General features: G+C 35.3%; 1 protein-coding gene across 2 annotated transcripts; it reads right to left on the minus strand.

The window, feature by feature from the left end:
• Positions 1-226: 226 nt before the first annotated feature.
• Positions 227-12,930, minus strand: EMB2753 (tetratricopeptide repeat (TPR)-containing protein). 2 transcript variants are annotated; one of them, XM_016319427.3, is made up of 26 exons: positions 12,453-12,930; positions 11,319-11,397; positions 10,990-11,072; positions 10,753-10,902; positions 9,834-9,949; positions 8,851-8,956; positions 8,116-8,187; positions 7,917-8,032; positions 7,488-7,620; positions 6,582-6,659; positions 6,440-6,493; positions 6,227-6,297; positions 5,851-5,905; positions 5,667-5,762; positions 5,271-5,399; positions 5,092-5,174; positions 4,767-4,997; positions 4,303-4,435; positions 4,119-4,226; positions 3,479-3,610; positions 3,098-3,154; positions 2,603-2,700; positions 2,436-2,494; positions 2,233-2,344; positions 1,478-1,578; positions 227-1,002 (listed from the first exon to the last, which is right to left on the minus strand). In XM_016319427.3, exons 1-26 carry the CDS (start codon positions 12,501-12,503, stop codon positions 800-802), a joined length of 2,706 nt encoding a protein of 901 aa, XP_016174913.1. In that variant the 5' UTR covers positions 12,504-12,930; the 3' UTR covers positions 227-799. The 2 variants fall into 2 exon arrangements, with proteins under 2 accessions (XP_016174913.1, XP_088354596.1); XM_088498470.1 differs by having other exon boundaries at positions 4,767-4,990; positions 5,088-5,174; positions 12,453-12,888.
• Positions 12,931-13,398: the final 468 nt, after the last annotated feature.

A 13,398-nucleotide genomic window follows, 5' to 3' on the forward strand; every position in this document is an offset into this window, starting at 1 on the left:
ATCCACCATTGTGTCACGATTTTCGGATATCATAATCCCAAATTTGTACTCAACCTAGAATGCATTGCACACATCTAATGTACGCAATTCTTTCTAGTTCTTGTTAATACAACGGAAGATGCGCACTAGAATTCCTAAATAATCTTCCATCATAAGTACACCTTCGTGAGGAAACCAAACATTTCTTTCTCGAATGAAAAACAAACAGATGCTTCAAAACAAGATCGGTACTAAACCCCAATTCATTTTGGCTAAATTCATCCAAAATCAAAGCTGCCGTTTCAGCTTGCAGTGGCAAAAATTATAACATAATTCACTGCTTATACATGAAAATATAAGCAAATAAAATAGGAAAGGTACAACATGCTCTCCGACCGTATACTTTTTTTTATGTTGACTGGATGCAGGACCAGAACCTAAAACTCTGTAGCGCTCTCCCAATGACCAAAATGACAACCAGGACGACGGTGGAAATCCGGCGGCTCCGCTTACCACCTCTCCGGAAATAAGGGGTGAACAAAAAAAATATTCAATTCTAAAACACTTCTTTTGGTAAGATTATACACATTTGCAATCTGAATACATTTTCACAGTTGGGAGAGGGAGAACTTGCAAAGAAAAATACATGGGAGTGACGTGTGTGAAGATTTGCAATAAACCCGCACCAAAACTGTGGCCCTTGTCCCCAGCAAACAGCAAAAGGAGGGCCGTTTTTGGAATGTCAAATGCAGTTTGGTTAATCAAGCATCCAAACTAGGTACCTTCAATAAACTTAGCCTCATGGGTGTCCTCTACTTTGTCAGATAGTGAGATCTTTGAATGCATCCAGTTTCCCATTTGATTTGATAGGGCCCGCATTCTGACTACCCGTCGAATGGTTCGAACTTTCATGCTCAGAGTTTTTGCTTAACTGACTGTAGATCGAGTTTGGAGAGACTGAACTGCAGCTGCCTTCGAAGTATGTAGAATAAGGGAAGTACTCAGCACATCGTGATTTCCATCCTGCAAGAACATATAATTAACCTTGCAATGCACCAAACAGAACGTGAAATAGAAAAGAAGGGGAATGAAAAATAGACAATGGTATAAAATTTAGGCAACAAGTTAAGGATTATGCATCGGAATTTTCCTTAATTGAAATATAAGAATATCAAATTAAATGCCATATCAACTAAAATCTTGAAACAGGGTTAAAAGCGAGTACCAGACCCCATCCCAGAAGTGAAAAATTAAAACACTGTTTCAAGGAAACAATTTCCATTTCCTTTACCCTCTATCCCTTAATTATAACAGGATCTAGCTTGCTTCAGAGAATTGGTTGATCTCCAATACTTTTACACAGGAAAATGAACTCAAAATCACATTATTCTTGGCACATTTATGGCAAATATCAGGTACTAAAATTTTCATTAGCAGTGGTCCTCACATCTAACCAACAGAAAAACAACACACAACACAGCTGTCCAGTTTTACTTACTCAATGCAGCATCCTGATCATGTAGTATTGTCCCAAGAAGTTTGTGAACAGCAATACAGTCTTTAAGTGTCCATTCCCTGATTGGTCCAAGTGCTCCATTACTATCAAGACATTTGTGAACAGCAACAGAATGATTTATTATTGCCGAGTGAAACATCAAAACGAAATTGATATAGATAGAAACAAGAAACATTAACTGACAAACATGATACGATACAAGTTCCCAAAATTTTTTTCCACCTCAATTTCATTTCCTCATTTCATTTTTTATTTCCCTTTTCTTCCTCTTAATAAAGCTGTGGGAAATGTGTAACGGGTCGGGTAAACAGATCAAATCCCTATATAAATGCAAACATTCATGATATGATCCAAGGGAAGCACCACTTGAGCTATAGCTCATTGCATTGGCTGCTATTTTTTGGGTTGTACCCACTACTATTGGTTGATCGTTCCTTTGTGGGGGCACAATGGGGGGAACTTCCCTCCAACTCATCCTCATCCCCATCAAAGGAAAGATAGTTCATGATTCTATCTCATTTCAATTAATTTCTATTTTCGCAACGTTCAACTGAAGTCCTGTCTATATTACTAATGAGAACCCGCGCCCTTTTTCTTTCTCCCGCCGTGGAGTGAGATGATGACTTGCAGTCACAATCTGTATGAAAATGTTCTCTTACTCTAATACTTAACAGACTGATACACAAGAAATGTGTTTGTGGGCATAATACATGGCTTCAGATGTTGTAACTCATTACCTTGGCACAAAATTGTTTGTTGACTCTTCAACCAACTTGACAGCCTCAGACTTTCTGTTCAAATCCAAAATGCTCAAGATTTCTGCAAAAGCCGCTCTGTGCATGAGAGAATCTGGAAGGGAAAAAAAAGCGTCAGCAATCTTCAAAAAGAAACACAAAGGAATTTCCAATGCCATGTTGATAACAATGTTCACCACAACAACCTTTATGATTTTCAAGGAAAGCGTTGTTAGCCTCAACCAGAGATTTCTCATGCAGCTGGCTGCAGAAAGGGAATAAATGAAGAATTGAATTGTCATCATGAAATGAATACAGAAATGAATACACCAGCTTCAAGAATTACTATAGTAAAATCAATCACATCAAGAACCTGATGGTTGAGCGCTCAGCTTCTAAGACACTCCAAATCAGTTTCTCGCCATCAGTCACAGGTGCATTCATGGACCCCACTATATGGAATAATTTAATCTGCAAAAGATAGGCCGAAATTAATGACAGCAGAATAACTTCGTCTGTGCTTGGTAGACTAGAAGAAATCACAACATTAGAGAGGACATAGTATCCCAAAACATGAGAATATACAAATTTAATAATGAACAGGACGCAGCAGGTGCCAATATAAATGATCATTTTCTTTTGATTACTTAATATGCCCCATAAAAATTTCATGCAATTCATAATCTCCACTACAATCATAATTAAAAGAAAATTCATAACAATTATAATTTTGACAAGCATGGCTTTTTTTTGTGGGGGGGGATCAATTTGTAATAATATATTTTAAGAAAGAAATTTAAGAAACCAAACTTTCTAAACCCAACAGCAAGGAATTAATTCGATTTTTTTTTCAAGAGAGAGACCATACCAAGCAACGATGAGAATCGGGATGTTCGGCATCCAACCTCAGCAATCGCTTCACAGCCTACAATCAAATAAACACGGGAAATATTTAAGAGGCATTGTAATCTAACAATGATAAAGAAAAAGGTAGTACACTATAACCTCGTAAGAATGCAAATAAAAGTATTCAAGTAAACTAAGCTATACAATGGCTGTTAATTGTTGTTAAAAGTAGAGCTCCCCCATAAACATGAACTGTGTCCTGTTTTGGGGAATCATGGTCACAGGCATACAATAGCAAGGAAAACATCCACAACTGTTTTGCCCAAGTTAATTACTAGCTTGACAACACGAAAATTCAACAAGCCAGATAAAGTTACTGGGCTCCCCTAAAATCCAGAATTACCTGTAGTGCAAGCAAAATCTTATTTCGTCTTGTATAACATTCAAAAGCAAGCAAGTGTGTTTCCAAGGAATCAGGTGAATTCTTCTGCAGCAACTTCAAGTACTTCGTGGCTTCTGACAGTGGATCTTCCACCTAAGTCAGGAAAATACATGACATGCAAGACATTGTCCCCTTCACAATTAAAACAAGCACAGTATATAAATGACAGATGAATGTTTAAAATGAGACTTTTGCATAACATTGATTGACCTGACACTAAGTATCATATTTGATTTCCAGTTTCTCAAATATGAATATATAACATTTACATTATTAGAAAGATAGAGTTGATGCTAAACAGCTCTAGAGAGATTTAATTTATCAATTTAACGTGTTTGTACTCAAAAGGAAACGGCTAATGAACAAAAGAATTAGATCTGTACTCCTGGTCTATTCACTCATTCACCGTGATTTCCTATAGTTAGGATTTTCTGCAAAAATCCAAAATACCACAATACATGGTGGCAACTGTCAGAATGGTACCTATGTTTGACTCATTTTCTACATGGAACCCAGGGAGCAAAACTGTGTTTTGTATACTGAATCAAATTTGAAACAACCAAATAAGAGTCCCAATAGACATAGAGGAAACAAATTCAACCTGCAACAACTTCTCCCCATGTGGATCAGGATCAACAGGTTTTACATGTCGTTTCCCAGACTTTGAAGCCCCGCCGGCATTCAACTCTTCATTCTTTTCTTCTGCCTCCTAAAAAAATATAATGCCAGGATTAGTACCATTCCTTCAATAAGTTCCAAAGAAGCTATACAAGTGACTAACATACTTTCTTAGCTCTTGCTTCTGCCTTTCTCTGTTTTTGTCTCATTTTCTTCTTTTGAGAAGGAAGCAATTTTGACATTTCGTCGTCTTCCTCAGTTGTAGACTTCGGGGGAGAATCATGCAACTTAATATAGCATCTACAAATTGAAAAAGTTACAGACATGAGATCCATTGGTACAAAATAAGAAGTAAATAAGCTTTACAGTAAGAGCAGCCACTAAGGGGTGCTGTTCAGGTCATAAAACTAAAAAACCACACAGCTTAAAGCACATGTGAAACCCTATTCGCCTCGCATGAGCTGAGACTGAAAAAAATCAAAGACAATAGCTTTTAAAAAACAGCCACAAGTATAGTTTCACAAAATGCATTGTGACTAAAATGTAGTGTAGGGCTTCACACATGTGCTAACCCAGTTAGCCAAAGCATTAACAGCATTAATAAACCAACAAAAGAAAACATGACATTCACCTGATAGCTCCAGCTGCTGCTTTCTCAAAATAAACATGTGAGTGCAACCGGTCTTGAAATTTAAGCATTTCCACATAAGTACGCAAAGTCATTTTCCTCAAGCAGTATGAGTGAAAATCAAATTGATCTTCAGTAATATCTGCATAATGTTTTTCAACTGCTAAAAACTTCTTCAGTGCCCGTCCAAGATCACCCTGACGGAAATAGCTTTCACCAGAGGCTAGCTCATACCTTCATAAGATAAATGTCAAAATATATGGTCAGATGTTAAACCAAAATGTACACTGTATAATGCAAAATATCAAAAGCATCATTCTATACTGACCACATGCATTGCATGTCATGAAGGTTGTTGTGTTGATCACCATCTTTTGTAAACAGTACAGCAGTTTTTTCAGCCAAAGCCACCTTTTGGTAACAAGTGAATAGATAATAAAGCAGAGTCAGAAAAGGCAAACAAGGAAGCAACAAATATAACAGTTATGTGGTTGACGTTTACAAAACCTGATCAGCCTGCAGCATGCGCTTAACACATTCACTATTAACATAACGATCGGCAAGATCCATACACCTGGCTTCATCTGCAAATGCAGCAGCAGCAGCAAAATCACCAGCATGCTTCAGTATCCGACTCTGTTATACAAAGATATCAATTATGTTGTGGAAAATTGGCATTTGAAGAAATCATGGTTAGTTCCAAATTCAGTCTCAATTTACTTAGTTAAGCTTTGTTGTAAATTAGTGCCACATACAAATGCTTAAAGTTGACCCACCCAACCGAAACTTATGCTTCAACTACATTGTAGTTATAGTCTGTTAAGTGAACTTAAAATACAAAGCTTTAAAACATAAAAGGACTTGAAAAAAAATATAATCTTAGAAAATTATTAATAAGCAAACCTTGACGGAATATAGATCAATAACAGTAGGTGTGTGTTCTATGGCCTCGTCAATTTTGGAAAGAGCAACTTCATATTGGCCTCGTCTGTCATAATGCTGCACCAGAAAAAATCCTCATAAATAGGCCAAAATAGAAGGGGAAGAAAAGATAGTCAAGAAACCAATATGAAAACTAGCTACAGACCTGAGCCAATAAAAACAAAGTCCACATAAGAGTTGAAGGGGGTTCTTTTTCCACCCTGTATAAATTATAAAAATGAGTAAGTCACCAAAAAGAAGAAAAGAACTATTAACGTATTATGAGGGGTTTTGTGATTTATTTGTAATGGAATGGGGTTGAGTTTATGGTTTCTCTTTGGTGCTTAGCTTATAGTTGTTCCAAAGGTCATTTCAATCACTGATATGCAACGGCAACGGACAGCTTTTGTTTGCCTTGCAATTTGAGTCTCTTCCTCGGTTCAAGAGGTAACCAAGAGTATCACAACATGAGATTTACCCCATAGAATAGTTTTACCAAGTCATGAACTAAAACACAAAAAAAGTTAACAAGTATATCTTACCTCCCGGGATATTGGCCGGACGTCCTAATTGAATGCTCTAACTCGAGAATAAGTTGTTCCAAAATGTCTGCCTGAACAAAGTTCAAAAGAATAAAAAGAACAATCAGAACCCATAGGAAACTTATCTTCTTCCACTACATAACATGATGGAAGAAAAAATACAATCAAATATCTCAGTTTTTCAGTCATAGAAATGTAAGGGATAAAGCTGACCTTCCCAGGGTGATTATACAAAGACGAAAGATCTGAGAAAAGAGATGGAACTCCCTGGAGAGAATACAAAAGAAAGAAATCACAATCAACTTCCAAAAACCTGAACGAGGCATAATTTGAAGCTGAAAAGAAACTTGAATACCTTAGTAAGGAGAGGCCTAATATAATTATCTGCTGCTGCTCTAAATTTGTCACCTTGCAAAAAATCTAGGGGTATTCTCTGCCAAACGAGATTCAGCAAAGAATGAACTCAAAGAATTAACTTCATCAAAAGGTTTAAGCACTTGCACTTCAACAATAATTCTAGGTTTTACAAGAAATCATGAAATATACTACTGGTACTGGACCAGGAATCATTTTTTTTTCCTTCAAATAAATGAATATCATAAAGACAGAGAGCAGAATAATACGAGGAGGAGGAGGAAAAGAGATCCTCTATACATTAGCAAAAACTAGCCAAAAGAAAACCTATCTATAAAGAAAGGTTCTCCAATCTCTCAACATGCCAAGGAAGCCAAACATCTAATCCTATCTTATAAAACTTAACTGTCAGAAAACCTATCACTGGATGTACATAAATAGAGGTACAACCAAATAAAACAAGGAGAAGAACCAGGAATCATTTATCTATGCTAATATTCTAGAAGGCACACACAATGTTCAACGAAGAGACCACGAAACCAGGACTACCCTACTTTAGAATGCATTTTAAGAGATGGCTCTAGACGGGTAAATCACTAATACATAATAAAAATATCACCATAAACATTATGCTAATGGATATTCCATCCCAGTCATCAACATTTTCTACTATGGAAGAAACAATGAGATTCTTGTCACCTAGGGAACAGATACCAAGAAGCAATTATTGTTCTTTTATGAGAAAGCAAATACTCTAAATCTCAAAGGGGTTATGACATAAGAAGAAACAGACATCTTCCCTTGCACATAATTTAAAAATAGTAACGAGCTGATAACTTGGAGTTGGATACATTAAGGCGAGATATTTTATTGAACGCATCCATAACAAAATACTATAATGCAATACCTTAACAGCAGAAGACCATTTATACTGCTGGCCAAGTGATTTGTACAAGGAATCCAATCGATCTATTTCATCCGGTGAGTACTGGCCATTCACTGAATACAACCCAACACATTTTTGGAGACCTTCATAGTACCTGAGTTTTAACGCATGTGACGAATTATTAGTTAGACTCTGCAAGTCAACAATATCGTGGACAAAAAACAATCCAAAAGAAACTGCTTCCAAAGGGTTTAGAAAGTTAATAATTTACTATACAAATAGTATACACTATATAATATTAAAATGACATAAAAAGCTAACAGCCTGAGATATTGAGAGCAATTAAGGCTACAAGAATTTATTGATACCAAGGCTAAAAGAATTATGAACATGTTGAAAGACTTTGCAATTGAGATAGTCCAACAAAAGCATAAGCACCACAAAAATCACCTATAGTTATCAGGATTCATGGAAAGTAATGCCTGGTACAAGACTTCGCCTTCTTCTAAACGACCAAGCTTCACTAGAAGTGAAACCTCTTGTTCTTTATATTCAAGCTTATCAACCTATAAAGACAATCAGAAAACTCATTATACCATGAATCCTAAGATGCATCATTAAAATACCTAGGTACATATAACATACATACAATTTTTGATTCCTTTTTGCGCAACTCCTCCAAAGCGCTCTCAAGCAATCCGCATTCCTCTAATAAAGAGATCTGTAAAAGTATGAAAGGGAAAATCAGCTCGGAAATCGCCAGGACTTTTTATTCTTGTACATCAATAAATAGAAATGCAAGCAAAGTAATTCACATTCAACAAAATGTAACTAAGAAGAGTCAGAAAATTTTCAGAATCTTTGATGTTAGAATCAAGCAACTGAAATATTCTAAGAAAACCTCAGAAGACTCCCTTCAATTAGGTCGATTTGCACTTCTGCCACTGCATCTAATCCTGTTACTTTGAAACCGTGCAAACTACTCTTGATACTCTCGGGTATACTCTCTTACTTATTTGACAAAATCGGGCATCTAAGGTGCATATTATTTTCCTAAATTGCATTGACATGCTTCTAATCACTTAGTCACATTTTAGGCAACATGTGTATTTTACATGCATATTTCCCATAAAAAATAAAAAAATAAATATTTTTTTAAAAAAAAGCTCATTTCTGTTAACAAATTATACTGATATAGAAGTATCAGAACTATTTGCACTATTTTAAAGCAACAGGATCAAAGTTCACATCAACCCAAGTGGAAGAGAGTAGGATTGAACTTGTTGAGAAAATATTAATAGCTAAGGTTATATCAAACAACAACTATGTGGTAAACATTATGCATCGACAAGAAACAGCAGTAGACACACTGCAAGATGAAAACCTTATATAAAAGCATTTCCCCATGCTCACACCGTTCATTTTCCGGAGGATAATCATCTTCTAAAGTCCCTTCATATGCTTCCAAAATTTCAACTGCCTTGGATGCACTGTTACACATGTGAAAGATAATATTACAAAGTATCAGAAGAAAAATAACATGTTATTCTCAATAACAATTATTTATCATAAAGCAGCATAATATAGGGACACGATGCAAAGCTTCATAGTGCACACTTAATAAAGGAAAAGAAAGCTACGAAAGACACAAGTCAACATGTTTGCAATATCGAAGTCCTTTCAGGTAAACAAATAATGTAAATCATCTCAAAACTCTCTCTCAAAAAAAAGGACAAAACACCAAACAAAAGCTCTTTATCAGTTGGTGCAAAGCAGCCAAGGTGGGATGGTTAACAGAAACATAAATGAGAATTGGAATAAGAATAAGACGAACCACAGAATTTGATTCTTCTCATATTTTTACTTCATAAAGAAACATAATCATACTATAAAGTTTCATAAGACAGATTTGACTTGTGATGACAACAAAATTGATCATCTCACAATTATAACAATATATAATATATACTGATTACTTATCCAGTAACTTAGTAATAAATTTGAAGTTCAAAATCATCTATCTCAAGAATTAGGACAGAAGAAAAAGAGAAACTCTGACAACAAGATAATAGCTCACTTCCTACACGCACAGATGCACTAGGCCATATCAGATCAAGCTTAGGTCCTTGTAGTTTTATATAAGATAAAACAAGGAATCTCTAGCAAAGTATCCCAACAAGCATAGAAGAAAATATAATTGGGTGAACTGCCAGTTACACATAAAGTCAAAACCAACAGTAATAAAGACGAGACATTTATGAACTAAAGCATATGCTCTAAGATCAACATGCTACTAGTACTTTACATAGGCAGTTCAGAGAGCATCAATTGGAAAAGCATTTAACTCAATATAAATCCAAATCTTACTTAGAGTTCAAATGATGGGCAACAGAAAAACCAATCCAGTTCATGCGATGATTTGGTTTCAGAGTTAAAAGTTGCTGTCTTGTCTCAACAAAGCCACTTAAATCCCGCATTTGAGCCTGTGAGCGAGAATACAAAAAGCAACATGAGAAAAAAAATTACATTATAAAAGAATTCTCCACCTATATACATACTACGTGAAAAAATATGCATACAACAGTACAACATAGCAGAACTTTATGCGCTCCAGTTCATGTCTTCAAGCTGAGGGCAAGATCATTTTCTATGAAAATTAACTACAATAATTATAATTGTGAAGGTTATTCGTAGTACATTACACTAGTAAATAACATTACAAGTTGGCTTTTTACACATGGACAAATTCTTTGTCAGTTGTTACTACAAGTAACTTCAAAATGTATGGGCACAAAACATTATCAAATAGCACACTCCTCCGCCCTGTTCAAATTAGCTAACACTATATTAATTTGTATAAAACAAATTTAAAAAAAAAAAAAAAACCAAAATAAAGGAGTAACTATACAGATACTAATTAATTTATGCATTAATGCTTTCATTGTTAGAATTGTTTAGAATTGTTTTTTTTATTACTTATAAAAATGGTAATAAATGTGTCGATGAAATATGTGTGTGAACGGTAAGCTTAATAAAAAATTTATGATCGGAGTAACAGATAATTTGATCACAGAGACTATCGCATAAATCCTCAAGCTTTTTCACAAATATTTCATCATGCAAGGCACATCCACACAGCTAGTGAACTCTACATGATTTAACTCTCCAATCAAACATATCTCAAATTTAAAATCAGAAGATCAAAGTCATTTTCCAGTTTTATAAATATACATTTGCTTTAAATACACAATTAGAAGCAAAAGACATTTAATAATTAATACACTACCTGTAAGAGAGACAGGTCACGTAGGATTTCAATATTGTCAGGATCAATTTTCAGTGCATTTCGGTAGCACTTGATCGCCTCCCTGTATTCTCTGTCTGATCGATAAAGGAGACCAAAGACATGCCAGCAAACATGACTTTTAAGGTCATTCTGCATAGAAAAATTATTAAGAATGGATCATCTAACCAATGATCATAGGATTGACAAATGATGTAACATGAACAAACACACACAGACCTTTAATCCTTGACGGACAAGTTCATATGCTTCTGACTTACGATCCATGCAATTTAATGTCAAACCCTTCATCGATAAAGTTTCTAGCATCCAGAAAAGGGAACAGATATATAAATAGAAATAAAATATAGCCAAAGGAGATAAACATGATGCAATGAAAATGAAGAGATAGTGAAGGCAGAAGTCGCAATTTTGGAAATCTTTTTATTTTGGTGGTTGAGGGTTGGAACTAATGTTCATTTTTTCACTGAATAAAACAACTAAGAAATAAATAAAATGCCCGCAATCAAGCAGAAGCATGAACAAAGAATGTTCAAAACAAAGTATACCTCCATGATCTGGGAATTTTTTCAAGATGGCATCTGCTGCTTTGAGGCCCTTTTTGTATTGTTTGGTTTCATACGATTTCTGCAGCACCAATAACAAGGATAAATAAACCTCATGACACTTTTCCGTCACCTCAAAAATCAAAAAGTACTTCACTTACATAAATATCCTAACAAGATATAAAATAAATAAATAAATAAATAAAGATTAGTTACATAAGCTTGCAAGCAATAACGAAGTCCTCAAAAGAAAAGTCATTTAAAGTGGAAAATACTCAAAGCAAGGTATTCACTTCAACTACTTTCACTCTTCCGTTATAATATCTTGAAAGAGTAATGAGCACAATAATCACGCTTATATCAATGGGCATTCCTTCATAACTCGTATTTTTGCAAGGGTATTAACACACTCACCCAGTTATCAGGTTATCTTATAATTTCTCTGTTGATCATGTTTTATGTCATCATGTTTCAACTTTTAATCATTACCAATGGTTGACAGCTTGACATTGTTGCACATGAGAAAATCAAGTAAAATTGGGAATAAAACATATATTCGCAAGTACCGAGACCTTTAAGTAAAAAATAGTTTATATTAAATATTTTCTTCTACATTTCCAATTATGTAAAAAATACGTCACATAGTTCCATATCAACCACTAAGCACTAAAAAGCCCTCTAAAACAGTTCACATTTCCTCAACATCCAATGTCTGCAGCTTGCAGGAGAAACGGAAGAATTGTTTCAAAGAAAACAATTCAAAACCCTCTAAACTATAAGAATCATCAACAGACAAGCAAAGCAGTAAGAAAAACCAGCTTCCTACATAGAACCAATAAAGTTAAAAGCTCCAAAGTACACAACAGAATTATTCACTATCCAGTCATGAATGAAATCCACGCTGAAAACCACAAAATCACAACACCACAAAACAAAGCCGAAGATCCCCCAAACAATCCACTGTTTTCAGATACAATAAACACAGGAATCAGATTCTCGAGAGGCGAAACAATAAAGCGGCGATAACCTAGGGTTTCAAGAGATTGATAAGGATGCAAAAAATCGAGATTCGAGAACGAGATTGAAGTTGGATCAATAGAAGTAGAAAAGAGAAAGAGAGAGAGAATCGAAGCTTACAACAATGAGCTTGAAGAGGTTGGCCTCCTTCGGGGGCAGCGAAGCACCCATTGTTACTGCTGCAGAGAGAGAAAGTGTGTGTGTGTGTGTGTGAGAGAGAGAGAGAGAGAGAATTAGGGTTTATGAAACAGAGAGAGGAGAATGAGTGATACTGATAGATAGGGTCGAAGGAGAGAGAGAAAGAGAGAGGTCGCGTTTTGTTTGTTGTGAAGTGCGATAAGAAAACGAAACGCAACCCTACTGTGAAGAAGAAGCTAAGAGCTGAAATGAAATGGTTGAGGGAGTGAGTGAGGGTTATGTTGTTATGTGCTGCGAGCTACTTAGTTGAATCTTCAAAGGGTTAGATTTAGATATTAGATAGACCCAAGTGAGGTTTGAGGTTTCTATTCTACTTTTCAGAACCATGAAATTACCACTTCACTTCACTATGTCCTTATTTTTCTTTCGTTGCATATCCTATTAAATTCTCTCTTCACATAAAGGGTAATGTATACAGGTGTTAGACACAGGTGTGGGATAGCGAGAAATCGGACCGTCCGAATTTTTTGTTAAAAAATTTGTTAACTACAAATCGGACCGTTCGATTAGTTTTTGTTTTTTTTTTAAATAAAATCGGACCCTTCGTTTACACTTTTTATTTTTTTTTTTATTTTTTAAACCGAAAACGGACCCTCCGTTTTACAAGTTTTGTTTTTTTAATGTTTCCTTAAGAGAAAACGGACACTCCGTTTTTGGATTTTTCTTTGTTTTTTTTTTAAAAAAATCAAAACGGATCCTCCGAGTTTCATTAAAAAAATATTTTTTTGTAGATTTTCCTTAATCGGACCGTTCGACTTTCTTGTTCTAAATCGCTCGGTCCGATTTCCGCCCTCTAACATCACATGCAGAGAAAGCACCCCTATTCTCCATAATGCTATATCACTCCACACCTTCCTCCATATTAAAA

The sequence above is a fragment of the Arachis ipaensis genome, chromosome B9 (genome assembly GCF_059453495.1).
Source record: "Arachis ipaensis isolate K30076 ecotype BB chromosome B9, ASM5945349v1, whole genome shotgun sequence".
Taxonomy (NCBI): Eukaryota; Viridiplantae; Streptophyta; class Magnoliopsida; order Fabales; family Fabaceae; genus Arachis; species Arachis ipaensis.